The 24,048-nt window shown below is 39.3% G+C and overlaps 1 protein-coding gene across 3 annotated transcripts in view; it reads right to left on the bottom strand.

Moving 5' to 3' along the window:
* LOC131322121 (ubiquitin carboxyl-terminal hydrolase 26) overlaps window positions 1–22,561 on the bottom strand; it is a 49,579-nt gene extending 27,018 nt beyond the window's left edge. For 2 of the 3 annotated variants that reach the window (XR_009198699.1, XM_058353284.1), the window contains exons 1-12: window positions 22,252–22,558; window positions 21,467–21,551; window positions 19,964–20,560; window positions 18,305–18,560; window positions 14,155–14,894; window positions 13,691–13,799; window positions 11,945–12,126; window positions 11,257–11,541; window positions 10,975–11,182; window positions 9,861–9,932; window positions 9,429–9,659; window positions 2,112–2,375 (exon numbers count right to left, since the gene is read on the bottom strand). Coding sequence is in view for 1 of the 3 variants with exons in the window: in XM_058353284.1 (XP_058209267.1) it covers window positions 2,112–2,375; window positions 9,429–9,659; window positions 9,861–9,932; window positions 10,975–11,182; window positions 11,257–11,541; window positions 11,945–12,126; window positions 13,691–13,799; window positions 14,155–14,894; window positions 18,305–18,560; window positions 19,964–20,560; window positions 21,467–21,549 (3,027 nt within the window). In the remaining 2 variants the exon portion in view is untranslated. Of the gene's footprint in view, window positions 1–2,111; window positions 2,376–9,428; window positions 9,660–9,860; window positions 9,933–10,974; window positions 11,183–11,256; window positions 11,542–11,944; window positions 12,127–13,690; window positions 13,800–14,154; window positions 14,895–18,304; window positions 18,561–19,963; window positions 20,561–21,466; window positions 21,552–22,251 lie in introns of all 3 variants that reach the window. The other variant, XR_009198698.1, reaches the window with a different exon arrangement.
* Window positions 22,562–24,048: the final 1,487 nt, after the last annotated feature.

Below are 24,048 nucleotides of genomic sequence, written 5' to 3'. Positions count from 1 at the left end.
GACCACAAACAGACCTTTGCACCTTGGTGTGCCTCTCACCCTAAATAACTATTACTGAATAAATACATTTGATCCTACTTGTTACCATTATACGCCCATACTTGTTATAGGATAAATACATTGACCACGCTTGATAAGCTCAGTAATCTTCCTCTTCTAGCTTTCCAAGTCCTGCAAATCAAGAAGCATTCTGAGGCTCGCCAGCCAACGAGATTTAGTTTTGATTGTACTTGGAGCGGTCTGATGGTCAAGTAAGCAAAGGAGCAAGAGATCTTCGTTGATCAGACTCAAGCCCTACTAGGTGGTGGTTGTCAAAGTACTGTCTGCACTTTGCCCCCTCAGTTGATGGTTTTGCAGTTCCCTCATTGGTCAGACATTCTTTGTGCCAACTGTTCCTCCACTCGGAGTGCTTTCTTCTTCGAACACTTTTTGTTCCGAGAGCTTTTCTTACTCAAAATATCTTCATTCCTTGTAATCCTCTGCTCAGACACTCTTCATGCCGAGTATACCTGATGGGCCATTTATCAGCAGTGAAGCCGATCACATCCCCGCTCAGTAATAAATCTTGTCAACGCCTTCTCGGTGGTTGCCACATGTCTCATGCATTTATGATCGTTTCTATCTTCATTGATCTTGGCTTCTTGTTCATAATTGTAGAATAAGATTTCCAACTCCCGCAAATAATTTCGACAAGTATATAATAAATCAAATAAGTACACTATAGATGCAATATCCCTTTCCCTAATATCCATATTCATACATATTAAGTCTAGTTCCCGTAGTATAGTGGAACAATGTTACCTTCAAGTCCTCCAATGTTAATGCCATATATGTGCATATTAATAAACAATTCCTAGGGCCATTATGGTCAAAAGCACATCCACATTCTATTTACCAGACTATACTCTCAAACACTACTCAGACACTGTATGTTTTTCACATCTTTTGATAATAATCCTCAATCTGTAATCAATAATCTATAATCCCTAGAAAATATTTTGTAAACACTATGTGAAGTGTTCATAACGTCATTTTTTTTGTAAGAGAAGCTCATTGTGGCATTAGGACATGCTCTGGGGTCAATCTATATGTGTCAACTGAGTTGGTATTTTGTGTTTCATCGAAATCTGATGTAACAAAATTTGTTTTTTCTTGACAAATTCTACTTTGTTAACATTCCACATAGCAACTAATACAACAAAGAAAATTTGGACGAGAAGATAATCGGATACAATAACATCTTAGAAAACATTGCAAGTCATACAATGAAGAAAACGTTGACAAGTAAATCAAATACCCCAAAATTGCTTTCTTCCATTTCCAAGTATGGCGTAAAAATTTTGTATTACGAATTTCAGCAACCATTACTAGCTACTCAATGGATACCAACTCCTATCAGCAATAGTATTACTAATAAATCATGAATGGATACCAACTCCTATCAGCAATAGTATTACTAATAAATCATGAAGGATAATGAACTTCACCACCACTTCATATTAATACGGACCATTCTCATAGATCTGTTTTATTGACAGATTAGCAAAGAGAAATCTGCAGATGTTTCATTCGCTAGTGGATGAATCCATATCTTACATGACCTGCTATTGCAGCTGAAATATACCTTCTAAATTCTGAAGAGGTCACCTCACAATAATTACACTTCTCTGAAACCTGTTCTGGCTATAGGTACTTGTCCCCAAGGAACCAACACACACAAAAAAAGGGAACAATAAGTTCTCATTTCCAATGAAAGTGCTGCCTAGGCACCCAATCTCTTATCCTTCTTCCTACATCCAACCAATAATTTCTATTCTTCCTACTATAATGGTAAATCTTTATTGCCTGCACTTTCCCAATATCACACAAATTTTTTCATGTTCCAACTCCCCCACCTTCCCTTTTTCCTAGCATCCATATGGGCTAATGAATATCTTGCAACGTGTCAAAAATAGAGCACATTCAGATTTAAACACCTTATAAAAAGGCGATGGCATTGCAGATGATACCAAAATCCATTAGCAATAAAAAAAAGCATGAGAAAACAGGAGTAACATGAATAAAATAAGCAAATATATTGCTGATGAAATCACCATGAGATAGTGGCATACCCCAAACGATTCCCATATCATCATTTTCAATTGGTAGAGTGACGTTGATCCAGAAACATTCAAAGTTATGGAGTTCCCAGATGTAGTCTTCCTAGAGCGCTTCGAGGTTCGGCGGTTGGGCTCAAATGTTTTCCCGGATCCTTCCAGAATGGATCTTGGAGGTTCCTTGCCACGAACAAAGCATACGTAAATATCCTCGTTGCAATAGTTGTGTCTTCGCATTAACTCCCGACTTTCTCTTTCACCAAGGCAATCTTCACATACCTAACATAACCACGAGAAATTAGAGAGCAGTAGGAAACGAAAATTATATACATTTCCTTGTACAGTTGCAAACAGATTTGGCCTGTCAGTTAAACTATAAGAAACAAGGCAAAAGGACATTGCATAGCCTACACAGTTGGTTGGGTGCATGTATTTTGAATCACTGTTACAAGGGGGGAAATTTGGAGGCTATGGTCATAATGTCTACATTTTTTTTATTTTTAGTGGAGATAAAAAAAAGATGCATTTAAAAAAATTCCAGATAGGTTTCGAGGCAACCAGGTTGTCCATGTGATACTGAAGGTTGTACTGAACCAATTTTTTTCCAAGCACCCATTACAGGAAGGTAAGTAACTGTTAAGTTATTGGTTTATATGTAATTAGTTGTACTTTACATTTAAGCTCTTATGTAAGTAGATTAGGAGATAAGGGTCTAATGTGTAATTAATGTTTACATTTGTATAAGTATAACGTAATGAGAAATAAACCCTAAGTTTTGGGTCTCAATTCCATCGTCTAACTTTACATGGTATCAAAGCACACGATCTAGTGACCAACAACGACTGGCTCACCTTGTTGAGTCTTGTCAACAATTAACGAACAGACCTGTTCCATTGTCGGCAATCAACGAACAGTCTTGACGATTAGATTTGAGGACCCAGTTGATTTGTGACTTCCAACGAACTCAGATCTTGAGTTCTGATCGTTTCTTCGACGTCACCCATACTCGCCAGAGATTCACCGGCTATTTCCAACGTCGTCTGGCCTTGCCCAAGACTCGCCGATCATTACCTGGAGTCGTCCTTGCTCCTGCTGGACTTTCCGACCAGTTGTGCCATCATCCCAGTCAATCCCGACCAGTTCCGATGCTGCCCAGCCATTTCCGGCACCATACAGCCACTTCCGACGCCGTACGACGCCACTCCAGACTTTTCCGACAGTACCCCAGTCGATTCTAACCTTTTTCTGACGTTGTACAACACTCGGTTGCCTCCAGTTCAGGTTTCTTTGTGTTTTTTTTTAGTTGGATCAGATTTGGTGTCTTTATTTGGCTTGGGTAAGAGTTATTTACACTGGTTTGAGTTTGGGTCCGAATAATCAAGTTTTTTTTTTTTAAATCGTTTGTCATAATCTGGGTGTGTTAAAATGTCAGAGGATAAACAAAAGGCTTCCGCTAGTACGAATGATGAGTTGAGTCGTGTAGGGACTCTAGATAATTTTTCTCTGGATATTTGTCATATTAAGTTGGATGGTACCAACTATTTGATTTGGTCTCGCACTTTTACTTTGGCTATTGAGGCCAAAGGGTTGTCCAAATTCATTGAGGGCCTTGTTACTCCACCTGTTGAGGCGGTCAAACTCAAGAAGTTTAAATCTCGGAAATCGTTAGTCATGACCTGGTTATTTAACTCTATGAGAGCTGATATTCGTCATACTTTCCTGCTGCTTGATACTCCACATCAGATTTGGACTACTGCAGCCCAGACCTATTCTCAGCAGGGTAATGATGCACAATGTTTTGAGTTGAGGAAGAGGCTCCGTACATTGGAGCAAAATCATCGTTCTGTTGCTGTGTATTTTGCTGACTTGAGTGGAGCTTGGGGGGAGTTTGATTATTATCAGGGCTTTCAGGCTGTATGTGCTGTGGATGCTACTAATTGGCTAAAAAGGATGGAGAAAGAGCGTGTTTATGACTTTCTTGCTGGTCTTGATCTGGAGCTTGATCCGATTAGAATGCAGGTGTTGGGTCGTGTTCCATTTCCATCATTGGGAGAGGCCTATTCTATTGTTCAGCAGGAGGAGAGTAGGAGGGGTGCTATGTTGCACCCTCCTATCCCTGATCGTTTTGCCCTGGTTGTTACTCCTCAGGGTCATTTTGATTTTGATAGCGCGCCTATTCTCCAGGGTGGCAAGTCACAATCTGGTACTAGCAGCGGGCCTCCTGATCGTGCGTCACTCCAGTGTGATTATTGTCACAACACTGGTCATACCAGGGATTTTTGTTGGAAGCTACATGGCAAGCCCTCTCGTGGGCGCGGGGGTGGACGCGGTGGCCATGGTCGTGGTCCGGTGCGTTCTCGGGCCCAGGCTCATGTTTCAGAGTCTACAGTTGGCACCTTGCCTGATTCTGGGTTTAGTTCTGGGATTCAGGCATCATCTGATCATGTTGGTGGTTTCTCTCAAGGGGAGATACAAACTCTTAGGCGCCTTATGGCTCGGGCTGATTCTCCATCTACTATAGCTTCCACTTCCACAGCAGCTCCTACTTCATCTTATTTTGCTCACACAGGTATTCCGACTAATGCATTTACTGCATCTTCTGCTATTCCTTGGATTATAGATTTTGGTGCCTCAGATCATATGATTGGGTGTTCTTCTGTGTTTGATTCTTACTCTACTTGTTCTGGTAAGGATAAGGTCCGAATAGCAAATGGGTCATTCTCTGCTATCTCAGGGAAGGGTTCCGTTCGCTATTCTCCCTCTATTTCTCTATCTTCAGTTTTACATATTTCCAACTTTGCCACTAATCTTATATCTGTTAGTAGCCTTACTCGTTCTGCAAATTGTTCTATGACCTTTTTTCCTACTCATTGTGTCTTTCAGGAATTGGATACGGGGAAGGTGATTGGCAGTGGTAAATCACATGGTGGGCTTTATTTTTTGGAATCTGAACCTCGTCCACCCATGTCATGTGGTCTTGCTCTGCAAGCAGATATGGGTCCAGCTCTTACTATGTTACATCAGTGGCACCGTAGATTGGGTCATCCCTCTTTTGAAATTTTAGAGAAATTTTTTCCTAATTTAATAAAGCATTGTCCTAGGAGTCAGTTTTTTTGTGAAGCCTGTGAGCTTGGAAAACATAAACATTCATCTTATGCACCTATTAATAAACGGAGTGCGTCTCCTTTTACAGTTATCCATTCTGATGTTTGGAGTCCTTCCCCTGTTACCTCTCTTAAAGGTTTTCGGTAGTTTGTCACTTTTATTAACTGTTATTCTCGTGTTACTTGGGTATATTTACTTAAGTCAAAAAGTGACGTTTTTTCTTGTTTTAAATCATTTTATGCCATGGTACGCACTCAATTTGATACGAATATTAAAATTCTCCGTAGTGACAATGGGACTAAGTATATAGATAGGAAATTTAGGGCATTCCTAGACAAAAATGGCATTCTTTATCAGACGACTTGTGTTGACACTCCACAACAAAATGGAGTTGCTGAACGCAAGAATCGTCATCTTGCTGAGGTAGCTCGCTCTCTTTTATTCACCATGAATGTTCCCAAATTTTTTTGGGGAGAAGCGATTTTGACTGCTACTTATCTTATCAACCGTATGCCATCTAGTGTTCTCCAGTTCCATACTCCTATTGAGTGTCTTCCTCCCAGTTCTCGCGTCATCACCCTCCCACCGCGGGTGTTTGGTTGTGTGTGTTTTGTTCACGCCCCTCATCCCTCTGGGTGCAAGTTAGGTCCGAAAGCCCATAAGTGTGTATTTATTGGGTACTCTCCTACCCAGAAAGGCTATAAATGTTATGATCCTCACTCTAGAAAGTTTTATATTTCTATGAATGTTACTTTTTGGGAAACAGTGTCCTTTTACTCTCCCTCCACTCCATCTCTTCAGGGGGAGTATCGGCAGGAAGAGATGAGGGAGGAAGAGACCTCTTTTTATAACTATGGTGAGGGGGAGATGAAACAATTTAGAGAGGAACCAATATCTGCTGAAAGAGCAACTCATGACATTGGTGACAATATTGAGGAACTACCACAACGACTGAAAGGGTCTAACTTAAAGACCTACATTAGACAGAAGAAAGGAAAGTCCTCATGTGTAATACCACCTTGTCAATTACAATCCCCTGCTCCAGTTCCGGATTCCTCAGCTGACTTATATGGTAATGAATTTTCTCCTATTGAACCCCCCTTTATTGAGTCTGATAATCTCCCTATTGCTCTTCGGAAAGGGGTTAATGTACTCAACATCCCATCTCTCAATTTGTCTCGTATGATCGTTTATCTCCTTCGTACCATGCCTTTGTTTCGTCTCTTTCTTCTATATGTATTCCACAGAATTGGCAGGATGCATTTATAATACCTAAGTGGAAAGGAGCTATGGTAGAAGAGATGACAGCTTTGAAAAAGAATGGCACTTGGAAGCTAGTATCACTTCCAGGAGGAAAGAAATCAGTAGGATGCAAATGGATTTTCACTGTTAAGCAAAATGCTGATGGTACAGTTGAGAGATCCAAAGCGAGACTTGTTGCCAAGGGTTTTACTCAAACCTATGGTATTGACTATGAGGAGACGTTTGCACCAGTAGCATAGATGAACACTGTGCGAGCTCTGCTTTCTTGTGCTGCCAATTTGAATTGGCCCCTTCACCAGTTTGATGTGAAAAATGCATTCCTCCATGGTGAGTTAGAAGAGGAGGTGTATATGGATGTACCACCAGGTTTCTCTTCCTCTGAGGCTGAAGGGAAGGTGTGTAGATTGAAGAAGGCTCTATATGGGCTGAAGCAATCACCTAGAGCATGGTTTGGCAAATTTTCCAAGGCTATGTTAGGGTTTGGATTCAAACAGAGTCATGCAGATCATACTATGTTCATCAAGGGAGGCGTTGGTAAGGTTGCTATCCTTATTGTGTATGTTGATGATATAATAATGACAGGCAATGATGTGAATGAAATTCTTAATCTCAAATCTAGTCTGGCTCAAGAATTCGAGATTAAGGATTTGGGATCACTAAGATACTTTCTTGGCATGGAAGCGGCAAGGTCTGATAGAGGTATTTTTATCTCCCAACGGAAGTATATACTTGATCTTTTAGAATAAACAGGTATGTTGGGCTGTAGACCTGCAAATTCTCCTATTGAGGCGAATCATCATCTTAGTGGTAATGTGGGGGAGTGCACTGACAAAGAGAGATATCAGCGACTAGTGGGTCGACTGATATACTTAGCTCACACTCGACCAGATGTTACTTATGCAGTGAGCGTTGTTAGTCAATTTATGCATGATCCTCGTGCTTCGCATCTGGATGCAGTTTATCGTATCTTGAGGTACCTCAAATCAGCTCCAGGAAAGGGAATTTTGTTCTCTAAACATGGTCACCTGCGATTGGAGACATTTACTGATGCTGACTGGGCTGGTTCTGTGGATGATAGACGCTCTACTTCTGGCTATTGTACTTTCATTGGGGAAAATTTGGTTACTTGGCGAAGTAAGAAGCAATCAGTGGTCGCCAAGTCTAGTGCAGACGCTGAGTACAGAGCTATGGCTCATGGCGTTTGTGAACTCTTGTGGCTCCAAACCTTGTTACGTGATTTGGGATTTACTGATAATGGTCCTATGAAACTCTACCGTGATAATAAAGCTGCCATCAACATTGCTCATAATCCTGTTCAACATAACAGAACGAAGCATATAGAGATTGACAGACACTTCATTAAGGAGAAGCTGAGCGCAGGTTTGATATGTATGCCTTTTGTGAGATCTGAAGATCAACTGGCCGACATATTCGCAAAAGGGCTTGGTAGCAAGAGTTTTCACCCCATCGTGTTCAAGTTGGGCTTGATTGATATCTTCGCACCAACTTGAGGGAGAGTGTTAAGTTATTGGTTTATATGTAATTAGTTGTACTTTACATTTAATCTCTTATGTAAGTAGATTAGGAGATAAGGGTCTAATGTGTAATTAATGTTTACATTTGTATAAGTATAACGTAATGAGAAATAAACCCTAAGTTTTGTGTCTCAATTCCATCGTCTAACTTTACAGTAACATCAACAGCATCAAGGGACTAACTGCTGAAAGGGACTTACACCTTTCCTCAACAAACTAAGAGAGGGCTTTATGTGAACACATACAGTTCAACTAAGAGACAAGTACCTAAAGGAGACCACTTGCCCCCCTTTCTACGAGGATAATAGGTTTTTTTTTTTTTTTTTGCAACAAGTAATAAATTTTATTAAAAAGGCATCAAGGGGATGCCACCCGTGAACAAAAGAAAGCGAAGAATAAAAAAAGAAAAGGTCAAATCATAAAAGGCATCAAGGGGATTACCCACCGAATCGTATCGAAGTGTACGATATGAATCATGCATCACACGATCCTAACAACTATGCATTACAACTGAGAGCAATTTTGTTCACCCTCGCAAGGGCACATGCACTGCGCGAGAAATTTTTTTCTTCCTCTTCCTCTCGAGAATTTTTTTTTCTTCCCCTCGTGTACGAAATGAGAAATGAGACTGAGTATCACATCTGCTTTAGACAACACGGAATGAGCATACCCTCGCCAAGGGTGAACAAAATTGCTCTCCATTACAACTAAATGAAACTTGGGATACTGCTGCATATTAAAAGAATGAGTGGGTTCTGAAATGGAGAGTTTCTAGTGCAAAGGTTGGAAGAGGAAGAAAAAAAATTTCTCGCTACTGGAGATGAGCAGATGTGATACTCAAGTCTCATATTTCATACACGGCAGCTTGCTCAATTCTGCCAACAGAGGTTCTTTAAGGGTCTAAGCAGTATGCAATTTAGGTATTTCATAGGAAAATTGAAGGCCAAGATGTATGATGAGGATTAGCATTGCTATGGGAGTGGTTGGATGGGTTTCAGGGGCTGAAAAGGATTGTTCTGGGGTTGAAAAGGATTGTTCTGGGGCTGAAAAGGATTGTTCTGGGGCTGAAAAGGATTGCCTGAGGCTGAAAAGGGTTGTCCTGGGGCTGTGAAAAGTAAGTCAAGTTCAAATTACCTCTTAAGGATCTAACTGCTAAAACCTAATAGAATGCAATAGATTATGTCCAACAATATACTACAACACAAGAAAGATTCAAGCTGCTCCAAAACTTGGCTTCATGATACCCTTAACTTGATCATAGTGAAATTCTTCTTTCCCTGGTTGTCACCCCTAACGATCTAAATAACAAGAAGTTGGATATTCTACTAAAAATGCATAGAAAAATCATAATGCACTCAAATATTGCACAATCTTGGGTTTACAGCCCGAAACGAGAAAATAAACAAAGAGACCATGACACTGAAATTACCTCGGGACAAGTCTTCACTCTAAGCTTTTTAGACTCCGCCTCGCTATTTTCTCTATCATGATCAGTCATATGCTCCCCAGAAATGGGGATCTCAGCTGAAACCCTGCTTGAATCATCTCCACTGCAATTACTGACATCAATTTCAACAGATATTCCTTCCTCTTCTGTTCCGCCCCAGTCTTCACAGAACAATTTCCAGTCATTCTCTGTAACGATTGTCAATCCATCTGTCTAAAATCCAGAACCACGAATACCAAATATTTTATAACTCGGAATATTAACAGTATGTTTTAACTGATCGAAACAGATATTTATGTGAGACTAACAGAAAGTTCAAGGGCTGGGCCTCCAATAAATAGGTATTCTTAAACAGTTAAACTAGAGAAAAAAGAGACATCTACAACGACTAGAATCCAAACTGTAAATACTTACAATTGGCGACTTTTGAGAAACCAAACTACGTTTGCAGATCAGATCGGGAGGTCTTTCAAGAAGTCTTGAGTGCTGCTTTAAAGAACAAAAAAAAAAATTCAAAACTAGCAAATAAAATAACAAGAGAGAGACGGTCGATAGACAGATGGAGAGAGATACAGTAGTCAGTAGATAGACAGAGAAGGAGAGAGAGTTACAATAGTTATTCTCAAGGAAAACATGGCTTCAAATAATAACAGAGAGTGTAGTTTGGGACAAAATCGAAACAGAGGGACCAGAACTGACTCCATCATGCACTTACCATAACCAAATTAATAGCATAATGTTGGTTCATAGTAAGTTGAAATCAAATTTTACTATCAAATACTTTTTCCCCCCTTCTGTTTCACCCTATCAACAGGCTCTGTGAACATGTTTGGCCTTTGCCCCGTTCCGCCAACTCAAATAAGTACTTATTTTTTGAAAGGTGATGTATTGTGAGAGAGTGACCTATCTCGAAAAGCACAAAATAAGTACTTAAAAAATAAGAACCTTAGCGGAACGGGGCCGAGTCAAGGGCTTCAGAAATCTACTACACCATGCAAGGATTGAGAAATGAAAATTCTCGATGCCCTCCCATGCAAGTCATCATCTGAAACAACCACCAAACTCCTAGGATCGAGGATTGAATCCAGCATGTGACTCAAAAACTATTTTGAACACTACCCAAAAAATGTAATCTTCCAACCCTGGTTGAAAGTTATTTACTTCCCTGTCATACTCTATCCTCTGCTTATTGGGAGTGAATTCTCACACGTTAACCTTCATATCATCTGATTAACAGCAAAATGTCTTCAATTGGTGATGTAAGAGGCATCATTCCTTCTTTACCTTGTTTGGAGTTCCTTGGGTGTTCCCATATTGCTGGCATATGTTCAGACTAATGGTTGGAAGTGGCCTCAGCGAACTTTGTACAGGAAACACTCGACTTAGGATAAGTAACATTACCCTTAAAAGAAAAACAAGTATGTACAAAATATGAAAAAAGTCCTGTCTTGGTGTCACTGGCATGATTATAGGATGATTAGTGGCACTATGATAAGATAGAACCACACCTGACCAGGTTGCATCTTACCTTCGCACATTTCAGTAAATCAATTACATTTCTCAAAGTTTCAGGTTCTGCAGTAGAATCAGCACTTTTGCCACTTGCAGTGATGTAGCTTTTCCATTTAGAGAGCCATGAAGAGGGCAACAAGTAATATCGTTGAAGGGGAGAAAGTGCAATACTTTTCCCTAAAGCTAATCTCTCATGGCTCTGGCGTTGATTCACCTTGAACTCCCTGCAGCATGAACAATGAAGTCAAGCTATTGTGAAAAAACATATTAGCTAGACAATTGAAAATTTTCTAATGACCTCTGAGAGTCCTTCTCACACGCCACTTCTGAGAGTTCCACACAGCATTGGGCACATGGTGCAGAGTCTGAAGGAAAAGTTGAACCACCCAAGGGATCATCAGGCTTTACTTTACTGGCAGTGTCATAGAAAAAAAGCCATAGATTTTCAGGAACAAGCACCCGCTTAGCACCAGTAGCTTGCTCAGGCATAAGTTCCCCATGAGGACACGTAATTAAAGCTGTTGGTCCTGTATCAGCTTCGCATGGAGACTCCATGCTTTTTCTTCGTATCCATTGTTGCAACCTACAGGTTGGAACTGATCAGTGGCGGTACAAAACCCACCAAACCACACAAGCTGAGTGCAACATTTAACATGGAAAAAGGTGACCGATAGAACTGTTACATTAAAGTAGTCACAATGAAATTTGCTTCAATACACCACGCTGACACAAGCAATGAGAGAGGAAGGAGGGGAAAGAGATGTGAAATTATTTTGCGCCAAACAAGATAAGAAAGAATGAGGAAACCAGACACTTTTCAATTCCCTTACTGGTATGGGAAGACACAAAGTAATGATCACTCGGGAAAAATTTGTCCTTGGATTAGACGACTCATGACTAGATAAAAAATTCTGACAAGGAGTGATGCAGCAAAGACTAGGCATTGAATCTCAGAGAGAAGGTGGAATAATAATACATTAACATACCAAGTTCTCGAGACACAGTACAACGGTCCATCTAGACACTTCCCGGCAAGTGCTGCCTCTGCAAGTTCTTTCATTGATGTTCTTCTATCCCTATAGCTATCAGCACTGACCATGTTGCGTGCCACTTCGAGAAGACAATAAACACAGTAATCATCCTTGGCCAATTTTGGGCCCCCTTCATACTAGATTTACAAGAAAATAGCATCAGAACCATCACCACAACATTGAGTTGCAGAATAAAAGGGTTTAGGGGGAAAAACAACTAAAACCATATGGAATAATTGACAATCTAGAACAAGGAAAATGAACTGATAAAAGGTAAGCCTAAAAATACAAAATTTTGCCTGTCATGTCAAACAGAAACCAAAGGAAACTTTGAACACATGATTATCTTGCCCTCATGGCAAACAGTGGTAGTCCCTACTCCCTATCAAAGATTTGGTTTTCCAACATGCATAACCACCTCAAATATCCTTGCACAGAAACATGGACTCATTTGGTTAAGTATTTTTCTCTAAACTCATGAATCACAGAGCAACTTAACCACAAACAAGCTTTTAAGCTTGAACTTCAAGACAAACATAGTTACATAGGTCAACATAAAAGTGGAATTAAGTCGAGAAATAGTTTTGAAGTTTAAGCCAGACTTTATTCTAGTTGGATAAGGCACTAGTGGCAGACCTTCACGCACCGAGTGTGGATTGAGCATTTTATAAATATACAAATAATTATTTAATTCTGAAAATTTGCCTCCATTGAGGCAAACTATGATAGCTGACAGTGTCAAATAGGATAGAAAGTTCATGGCACATAACAATTAAGGAACAATGGAAAGCTAACATGCCCACGCACTAGCCTAGAGAATGGGTTGAGAAACAAGAGATATGGAAGAATGACAATCATGCTTCTAAGAGGTTTTAATCATGTCGGTCATCTTATTCCTTCTAAGGGAATTGATTTCCTCCACATGCCTTCTCTCAGGTGAAGGACATGTCTCGCTCTCCCTTGCAACTATCCCATAGTTAACTTCTCCTATCAGAAGGAATGAACAAAAGCAAGGAATGAAGAGGGGCACACCGAAGTTCGGTAAAGGACATTACCCAAGGTGGGTCCCTTTCATCCAGGGTGCTGGAAGAAGTTTGATGAAACTTGATATTCATGAAATAAAATGCTTTAAAAGATCATGCTAAATTTCAGCTTTTTCCCCTCGTCCTTTTTATAGTTTCCACTATTACATAGAAATACAAAAATAAAACATCACAAATTTTAGCATACCGTTACTTTTTCCCATATTTCAATTTCCTATTTTGGTGGCGAAGGATAGAATGGGCATTGGGGAGACAACAAGCCATTCATGATGTTAGATGTTGGGGAAAGGTGAATAAATTCCAACAAATAAACATCGGCGAATAGCATGCACAACAGGACAATAATTTCAACCACATTCTCAAGGTTCATGTTGACTGATGTATTACGTAAGAATAGTTGTCAAGAAGATTACGTCATGAGGAACATTACAACATATTACTAAAACAGTGCCATCTGCCAAGAGAAACTTGGGAAAATAGGCGCACTCTAAACATAACAAATAACTACTATGCAACACATCCACAAATGAGTACTGATAACACGAGAACCAATTATATCCCTGCATACTAAAGATCGTACAAATAAAAGAGATGAAGGTCTGTAATAATTAGTATGACTTTCTCACGCCGTAGTGACTCTAACCATACAGATAGATACCTTAGAGAACAACATTGTCCAAGCAGTGGATGACAATCGCTTCATACCGCCAATCTTTGAAACTGGGACTTTACCATGCAAACACTGAATAGGGTTATTGTCAATGACCCTACAAGAGATTACAAAACCTGAAAATCAGTAATGAAAACATAAACCTATTTGTTTTTGTTCAGAAGACTGACAACAAAACTCATCACTCATCAGAATGTTATGAAATACTCCCTAGTCCCAAGCCTAATTCAATCCAACAAAATAACAAAAGAAGGGATGAAAATCATAGGCATTGGTAAAAACAGGAGGAAGTTTAACAGCATCCATACAATTGCCAGCGAGAGAAACAATTGATCTTTGCCATTACCCATTTACTAACCAATCATGAAGAATAGCACTAGGAGAAGAAATGCATTCTATTGAGAGATCTAAATTGATGCAATAAAATCAGAAAATTAAGCACTCGTACTTACGAGAGATTGATATTGTCAGCCCAATTTCGAAGCCATTCAGTTGAAATCCAGAAATATGGTTCCCCGGGTGACTGCACTGGGGCTTGAGAAAGAACCAATCGAACCTCCTCCCGTCGCTCTCTGACACGCTTTAGCTCAAATTCCTGTTTCGATTTGTATTGTTTGCAAGCATCAAGATACGATAAATTTGATTGTTCTATCTCTTTACCAAGGTCCGAAGGAAGACAAACATCATTTTGTGGAGCCACACAGCTATCATTTTCCATTTTGAACCCACCAGACTCCATTTCTGCATTTTCACCACCATTCTTTGAATACCTTCGGATATACATCAACATGTAGGCATCTCTTGATGAAAAGTTCTGTACAGGATTAAGAACATCAGATTCTGAAGAATTTGGTTGACTTCCAATTGCAACAGCATTCATAAGCTCAGAGCATGATGGATTGATAAACGGCTCAGTTTGAACAGATTTAGCTGCAGAATCGGATAAACCATCAGCAAAAGGGTGTCGCCCTAAGTTTGAAACCTGTTCGTCATCAAATTTCCACCACTGCCCTGTATTCTCATCCTTAATATGCGCTACATAATGCCCACTATTTACAGCAGAACCCTGGTGAATCAAGACCGCAGACAAGTCATATCTTAATTCTGATTGAGAATGCTCAGACAACCTGTCTCCCATATCCAGTTCTCCAGGAAAACAGAATGGAGAAGTGATTTTCTTCTTCGTTGTTGTCTACAGTAGGCACACAGACAAAGTTGAGTAAGTAGAATTCAAATAAAATAGCACTAGTGCGGGAAAAAAAGAACAAAAGTTTCCCATCTTGATGCTGCCTGCATTGAATGGGCAACAACCAGGCTGGATTTCAGCCAGTTTTGCAACAAGTTTGACAATCCAACGCATCTCTTTGTGTACAATCCTACTTAGAAAGCAATTTCGAGCAGAGCTTCAGACTGAAACGCTATTGAACAAATTTTCTGAGAACAATAGGGAAAACTGGGAAGTCACTTCCAAATCAAGCATGAAGTGATAAAACGCACACACCTGAATAAATAGCAATAAGCACATGAAAAGTAAGGAGTTTAAGATAGAAACTGATGTAGATTGCTTGGAGGTTCCAACAACTAAAAACCGTATGTGGACCCGAATAACAAGGATCAAAGCCGACAATATACAAAAATCAGAGTTTGGGACTGATTCATGCTAAATTCAGCAAGCAAGGCTCAAAATCCACGAGCTATACCAAGCCCTAAAAGGAGCACATGAGGCTACATAGTAGCTAAAACCTTACATAACGCTGAATTACAAAAGGCAAAGACGAAGTAAAATATAGTTCTGGAGAGAGAATATCTGCTCATATAAGAGTTCAATTCAGATCCCCTTCCCCTTGCCTGGCTATTGGTATTTATAGATGCCGATGGAGAGGTAACCCAATGTGGTTTACCATTCGTCTTACCCGAATGAGGCAATAATCATTTCTTGTTTGAGTGTGAATTTGGTCATATTCAGATGGTTGTTCTGCAGCAAGCCTCCTCGCCGATTGGTTGACAAGACTGCTTGCAACTTGTGTGATTTGGATGATTAGTTCTTCCCTGGCCACAGAACCTTATGTACAATCTTCTAGTCGAATGTTCTTGGTGAGCTCCTCTGGCACACTTAACACTTATAGTGTCGGGTGGTCCCTTGCTCGGATTGTTGTTCCTGGGTGGACAAACAGAAACTATATCCTTTCCAGCACTCCTGCCAACTAATGATCCCATGCATAATTTACTCATTTAATCATTCTTTCTTTTGGTAAACATTTATTTCTCCTACCCTATGATGCTCGGAAACGGACACGGGGACTCGAGAATTCTAAAAAAATAGGGACATGGACACGGCGGGGGAAACGCCACACATATATTTATTTTTTTATATTTATTTTTCAATTTTTTTCCAAGTTTAAATGGCTAAATGTGGAGAAAACGAAATATCCATAGTTCCAATACCGTTCAAACAAAAAAGACATCCAGAAGTTCAATACTATAACCCAATTGAAAACAAAACATCCATAGTACCATAATAATAAATTACAGTTTGACCCCCAACTATAACCCAATTGAAAATAAAACATCCATAGTACCATAATAATAAATTACAGTTTGACCCCCAAAATTTATTTAAAAATTACAGTTGGACCCCCAATTTTTATAAAACAATTACAGTTTGACCCCAAAATTTTAAAAAATTACAATTTGACCCCAAATTTTTTTAAAAAAATTACAATTTAACCCCCACTGTGTCCCCATCAGTGTCCCCCACGTCCCTCTCAAAAGTTTGAATTAAATTATTGGACACGCTACATGGCGTGTCAAACACGTGTCCCCGGGGTGTCCCCGTGTCCGGACACTGCGATACGTTGACCTCTATAGGTGTCGGTGCTTCATAGCTTTTACCCTTCTTCATTAACCTTGAAGCTTTGTTAATCAATGCTGATATTAATTTCACCTCCCATAATTGCCCCTAGCTTGTGTCCCTTTGGCTACTTCAAGAGGCACAAGCTACTTATCTGAGCGGTGCCTCTGCATGCGTCTACCAACAACCGCTCATTTAATGCAAGGCAACGCATGCGGAGTCTTCGGGCGCCATTTTCGAATACTCTTTAAGGGCCGCTCAAATCTGGCTCCTATAAATATTTGTGAAGGGATGACCCTTCCCCTTCACACCTTTTCACTTGTCACGAATCCTCATAGCTCCCCTTCATCTCTTGTATCGCCTTTGATTCCTCTTTGTTTGATGTGGACTATTTGGCGTGAGAGGAATTCGAGATGTTTCGAATGGGTCGAAAAGCCTTTGTTTTAAATTTAAAGTTTTGTGGTTAGTAGTTTGTATAGACAAGGGAGAATGTAATCCCTCCCTTGATCATTTTCTAGATTGGTTTGAGTTGTTCTTTTCACATAGTGGTGTATAGGGCCTTTTTGTCTTGTTAGCGTTTTTGGTATATGGGTGGCATTTATAGCCTTCTTTTATATATATAATTATTTACTTATAAAAAAAACTCTCTTGTGAAATGTTGTGATGTCTTCCATCTTTCTATAAGTTCATCTCCTTGCTTTGTTCATTTTTGTCATCACCCATATCTATTAAAGGCTTAGTTAACCAGTATTTATGTCAAACAACTAGAAGCAAACCCTTTGGTTGGGCGAAGGGGCATGCCTTAACACCTTCCTCTCACTGTACCCTTGGCAGCCGAACACAAAATCTGGACGAGGTTTCTCAGTTCCTAAAACCAAGTGGCAACTCCAAACAAACTAAGTACGCCGCAATGGGCACTTCTGATATAGACACGCCAGAACGGGTGTCCTGTTTTTCGCTTATTGGCCATCATGTGTGTGAATTTGTGCCACAACTGGCAGGTATCCAAAATAGGCATCCATTACACAAACTGAAATAGGTGCAAATCTAGTCAAAAAACACAAGAAGGTGAAGTGCTCATATTGGAAGCAAGAGGTGAAGTGCTAAAAGGGTAAATAGAAGGGCATAAAAATGGATTTTTTTTTCCCGTCTTTTCAAAATCTTGAAAGAAATGAGAGGATTCATTTCTCCTGTGTTGTTAATTAGTTGCACTAAACTTGGTGATTCTCTGCGTCGGAAACTTTTGTGTGAATTATTTTAGAGCATTCGGTTCTGTTTTTTAGTCTTAGATCCCACACCTTCTTCACCTTCCTCCTTGCATATGTTTGGGCACATATGCAGTAAAGAAACAAGAAACATATAGTTTACAAATATTCAATCCAATTGGGTAATACATAAGAAGATGCATGCCAAGACTACCACAGTATAGATGAAAGAGAAGGGGGAAAATAGAAAGTTGGAAATGAAGTAAACCTAAATAAAAAGAACTTAATATTGTTGTCTTCTAAGATGAAAGTAGGAATTTAGCCCCCATAACTATTGGCTTGGGAAGGTAGATTAGACACAGAACTAATCTTTGTCAAAATTTGCATGAAGTGGCTGCCCCCACGTTCCAACCAGTAACTTCAGCCCAAGTTATAAACAATAAAGTCTGATTGGGTTTTTGTTATGTGTTTTTTGAGATGGGACATGTGGTGATACGTTTAAACTATACAAACGAAGATAACAATATAAATCATATTAATAAGCACCTTTGGAAGGAAAACACAACGCTTGAGTTGAAAATTAAGGACAGCAGGTAGTGACCGCAGCTTAATGCTACGGGTAGCATCAACTCGAGCTGCACACGACTGACAATAGTATTGATTGTCTCCTTGAAGCTTTTCCACGCTCAGGTAATCATCCAAACTCTCATCCAGATTTTTCAAACCCTTAACATTCAACTCCAGCCCATAGAAGTCTTCCATTGTTGATGAAGCTTCAGAATCTTTTCCACATTGCGAGCATCTAAACAATTAGAAACAGAAAACCAAACAACAAAGCCATGTCTTATCATGAACAAGCTCGATGAGTTACACGAAAAAGCTTCATGAAAAGCATCAAATGTATATGAAAGAAGTAAAACATAACACACAAATAGCTATCTACGTTAACAGTCGGAAAATGAACAGCAGACTAGTTATCATATATTTACTTCCTGCCATGTACAAAAAGTTTGCAGCAACACAAATGGAATAGTATCACTGGAACTATCTTTTCATGTTCCATTGACGTGAATTTATCCTCCTAACTCAAGGTAAGCTGTAACATGAAAAAAAATTGTGGCCTATCACCGATTCACCAAAAAGGAAGTCCAAGGGTACTCTGCCAGTAACAAGAACCGCACAGAAACCAATCACCACTGTTGTAGCTCTGCATAGGTGGTGGAGTCTACTCACCACAAATTCTGGCGGAAGGGAAGCAGTCAAATAATAAAGAGTTTCTTGAAGAAAGAAGACTCCAAATGCGATAAGCCTTAACAATCCTAGCCCCTAGGGCAAAAAAAACTACTCCTTGGTTTGTTGCACATTAGGGGTGAGGAGGGCAGGAGCAGAAAATTAAGCTAAAAGTCTTGCAAACTGTAGTAGTAGAATAATAAATAAACCTGACAAAATATCATCTCCATGTGTTTAAAAGTGCAGCTTGAGTTTGCAAAAATATATATGAGATGATTCTCTTAATACAGTATTTAAACGATTTCAACGATAAACAATGTTAACCACTGTGTCAACATTATTGTGTAAGCTACATTACATAATGTAAATGATTACTCCCGACCATCTTGAACAACATAATAAACCTCGTGCTTTTTAAAGGAAAGTAAGGGAGAAAAGTGGGATTTTAGAAGTTTAGGTTGCATCAATAACTTTTCATGACAACTTGCAAGATGTTTCCAGAAGTATAAAATCTTGAGTGTGGCAGTTGCCCCTTGATTTCCGTATAGCTCCGCCACTGTATGTAAAGCTACTCATGAATTTAGTGATAAGTTTTGGGCTTCTCCAACCAGTTGTGTAGAAAATCCACAAACAATGCTAGTTCATAGAACAGAATAACTGTAGAAATCCACAAACAATGCTAGTTCATAGAACAGAATAACCCATTCTTCCGAAAGTGATCACCTATGCCCAAATAGCAATATGGAAAATCTTTTTGAAGAATGAAGCAAATGCCAGCAAATCATTAAGCCTGCTTCAGTAAAATGTCTTCCCAAATTATAACCAAAGGCAATTATCATGCTGTGAAACATCAGACCAAAGGCCCTAAATTTTTCCAAGGTGTGAAAGATAAAATTTCAGCAAAGAGCTAAATGATAAAAAGGGAGACTGTATAGTTGAACTTAGTCAGAGAGACTGGATTAAGTCGAAACTTACGTGGTTACATGAGACACTCTTCCACGGAAAAGATCTTGCACAATTGTTCTTGCCTTCGGACCTTTTGAGCAGCTCAAGCATCGCTCAAGCAAAGAAAAAAGCAAGGTAAGGAACTCGTGACTGTCCTGCTGAACACCATTATCCAGCTCCAGGGTTACGATAAACGGAGCTGAATCAACAAAAGCCTTTTTACTAGCATGCAACTGTGCAAAGAGTCGAGCAAGTTGAAGCAAAACAGGTTGTTCTTTCAGAACATCCGGTTCCACTGAAAAAACACCCTCCCTGAATGGCTTATTCATGTACAGACACTGAAGTATGCTGTTGGCATAGCATGTCGCACCCAAATTCGTGAGCCCGGCTGGTGAGTCAGTGGAATCGCGAAGATCCTTGGATGGGTCATCACCAAATGAAAGAAGAATCTCAGACGTGCTCTGCCACAAGCCAGATTTCCGACTTCCATTGGGAGGTGGAGCAAGTCCACAAAAGCAATTAGGATTATCTTTTCTATTCACTCGACAACCTTGGCATACAGGCTTGCAAACCATATATAGCTCGTTTACATCATCTTCAGTCACTTGACCCGTTGAGTGGATTTTCCTACACAATTTCATCATACCACCAAACCCAAAAAGAAAAAATAAACAAACAAAGTTTGTGATAACTCGAATAGCATTTGGTTCGAAGCAAAATTTCAGCAAATCCATGCTTCTAAAACCATGTTGCATAACATATTGTTCACAAAAGTTTATCTTGTGCATTCTGGAGAAAGAATCAAAACGACATTGTTCAGCATCTTGATCTAAAAAATGTGCTTCAACAACCAATTTTCAGAACATTCCCCTCTCTTGTTTGAGCAAATAAAAGAAACAAGGAAATCTTCCATTTTCATACATGCTTGAAAGGACAAGAATAAATTTCACTCCCCTTTGAAGAGCATAACAAACAAGTTAACATCTACCGGTATCCTTAAACACAGGGCCGGCCCTAGGCATAGGCCCACCAGGAAACCGCCTAGGGCCTCCCATTTTGGGCCCAATAATTGAGCCCCGAAATACCAGAATATATTAAATATTATGGATGTGAAGAATTTTATGAGTAGGCTAATGTGGCACAATGGTAAGATGCGCGGGCAATAAGTGTAAAGTATCGAGTTCGATCCTCAGCCTCTCCTTTTTTTAACGCCAGGAGTTTAAAAAATGGTTTCAAAATTTCAGTTTTGAGATTCGAACTTGCATCCTAAGGTTCTAAAGGGGCGGTACAACAACTTAGACACTAAGCCACAATTCTATCTTGCTTCCATTATTGAACAACTAAATTATATATCAACATTTAAAAGGCCCCATTTTCAAATTCCGCCTAGGGCCTCGAAAAACTCAGGGCCAGGGCCAGGCCTGCTTAAACATACTTTCTCTAAATGACTTGGAGTGGGGAAAAATTAAGATAAGAAAACATGTGATAACAAAATGAAAGGCTTCTAAAGAAGAATGCTGTCTTTAATCTTACCGGAAAATTTCCGAGGTTGGCTGCACATTGTCATCCGCTCGATGCCTTTTATTTTTATTTCGGGTATTTGGTCCATGACTCATACCTACACCAAAGAACCCAATTCTAACATCAACAAGAACAATAAAAATAACAAACAACAAAGCATGTGTCATTAGAATTTTGTCAGCAAACTTAGTATCCATTTCAACGAAAAAATGCGTGTTGTGTGAAGCTCTTTTGTTTGCTTAAAGTGGTCCTAAATCAATTATTATTCCCTTATAGCAGGAGAGAAAGCCCTAATGTGCAAAAAACTACTCCTTGGTTTGGAAGCACAACAGCCCTTCCAAAAAATTACAATTGAACTTGAACAATCCTGTAAGGTAACAACGAATTCAAATATGCAAACAAAAACATGATTCAGCAAAATAGAACCAGTGTTGGTCCACCCTTACTACACAAAAATAACATCCAAAAGTTCCCAAAAGTCGAGTTTTCCATCAAAGACCCAAAAAGATTCCACGATCGTGAGGTATATACAACAATGGTGATGAACAAGCAAGCCTCCCAGAAAGAACTTAACATAAAACCTAGAATGTTTACTTGGCAACAACACATGGGCCATATATTTTTTTTTCTAACCATACTTTTTGCAAGCTTAATACACATTGTCATCATATTCAGTTTGCCCTGCACTGCCCTGTGGCATCTTGACTTGGGGCATTCGCAGGAAGAAGGAGAAATTGACGACAAGTGCACATGGATCGCATATTCATAAACAGCTCCATCGCATACTGAAAAATTACCTCGCCGGTAAAGCTTTCGAGGCCGGTTTGGACTCCCAGAATAAAAGCTTCGTTCGTTTGTTCGCCGGCGTTTAGGGATTCGATTGCTTGCCGGAGTGTGGAAAACCTTCGTTCGTTCGCCGGCGCAGCGTGACGGAGGTGAGCGGTCACCGGCGTTAGGGCTTCGATTGCTCGCCGGAGCTCTGAACGGGCAGCGAGTAAGAGAGAGAAAGAGAGAGAGAGTAAACAGAGGTGTCGATCGGTGTGGAGAGGAAGAGCACGTGACTTGAGAAGAGAGGAGAGTACATGTGTTCAGGGATCTAACCTCAACCCTCCGAAACAAAGAGCTGAAATTGAGGTTTGTTTGTAAGCCTACTTTTTGGTTTTTTATTTTTTATTTTTAAATTTTTTGGCTTTTTAAATTATGATCGGAATGAGTTTTTGAATTTTGTAAAGTGTTTGAACGATATGTACAGAATGCATTTTGCAATAGGAGTAGTGTTTGAAAGATATGTGATGAAAATGAGTTATGACTAGATTTTTTACCATGCTGCCCTTGTTTATTTATTATGGGATATACTATGTATAAATAATGATTTAATCAATTTTAAAAAAAAATATTCGTTTTTAATTGTATATGCAAACACAAAACTTTTTACACCTTTCTCCTAAAAAATAACTTTTTACATCCTTTATATATTTAAAAAATGATTAAAAAATTAATTACTCAAATTTTCAATCCGTTTTAATCGATGTGAAGATTTTATTTTTCTGATCATTTTATCCTTAATAGTCATAATAAAATTTTGACTCTAAAACTTTTCAATAAGCACTCTAAGAGAGTCTTAAAACCAAATATATTGGATAATTTGATCTTTTCTCCTCTTAGCTCATCAGAAGTGGAGAAGGACCTCCAACCTTGTTTTTGACTTCTTCTCTGTATCTTCAAAATTGAAAAAATCATTTTCCCAAAACTCTTTTTCTTCTTCACCAGCCAAGCACCCAAAACTGAAAAATTAGAAGTTAAAAAGGTGAAAATGAAGCGCCCAAGCAGGCACTGAGTGTCAATTGTTGTGTTACTCTGTATTTGTTTTGTGAGCAGAACGCCCCATATAGGAACCAATATCAGCAATGGTTTGATTAATTCATTCAATTTTATCTTATAAAATTTGGCAGGAACTAACTGAATGAATTGATCAAACGCTTACCGATATCCGAATGAGTTTATTTTTTACGAAAACCCTGGTACCGGCCCGTATATATATATATATATATATATATATGTATATATATCGGAACGGTTCAAGGGACACCCTAAAAAAACACCCATAATCTCAATCTCATAGTTTTCGATCAAATTTTTATGATCCGAACCGTTTAACGTGTGCAGAATGTGATTTTAAGGGTGGTTGTGAGAAATTAGCAAAAAAAATGATTGTGAAAGGTTTGATTTGAGCAGTTTTTATTTAAACCGTTCAATAAAAAACTGTTCAAAACTGTTCGGATCAAGCCCTTTCCGGTCATTTTTTTTGCTGATTTCTCACTGGTACCCTTAAAATCACGTTCTGATCACATTGAGCGGCTCAGATCATCAAAAATTGATCGGGAACTATGAAGTGTTTTTTTAGGTGTCCCCGGAACCGCCCCGTATATATCAATACACTTGTAATAAAAGAAGATAGGATGGTAAGCCAAGGCACGCCGTGAAAATACGAAATTACCCCTCGTAGGATTACCCTTATAGTTTAAGTTGAAGAATATGGTCGTCATTTCTTCTTGTTTGAAAGATCTAAAAGAATATAGGATGGCTAGCCAAGC

Source organism: Rhododendron vialii, chromosome 4a (assembly GCF_030253575.1).
Source record: "Rhododendron vialii isolate Sample 1 chromosome 4a, ASM3025357v1".
In the NCBI taxonomy this organism is placed as follows: Eukaryota; Viridiplantae; Streptophyta; class Magnoliopsida; order Ericales; family Ericaceae; genus Rhododendron; species Rhododendron vialii.
This window is presented reverse-complemented; position numbering and strand designations above follow the sequence as displayed.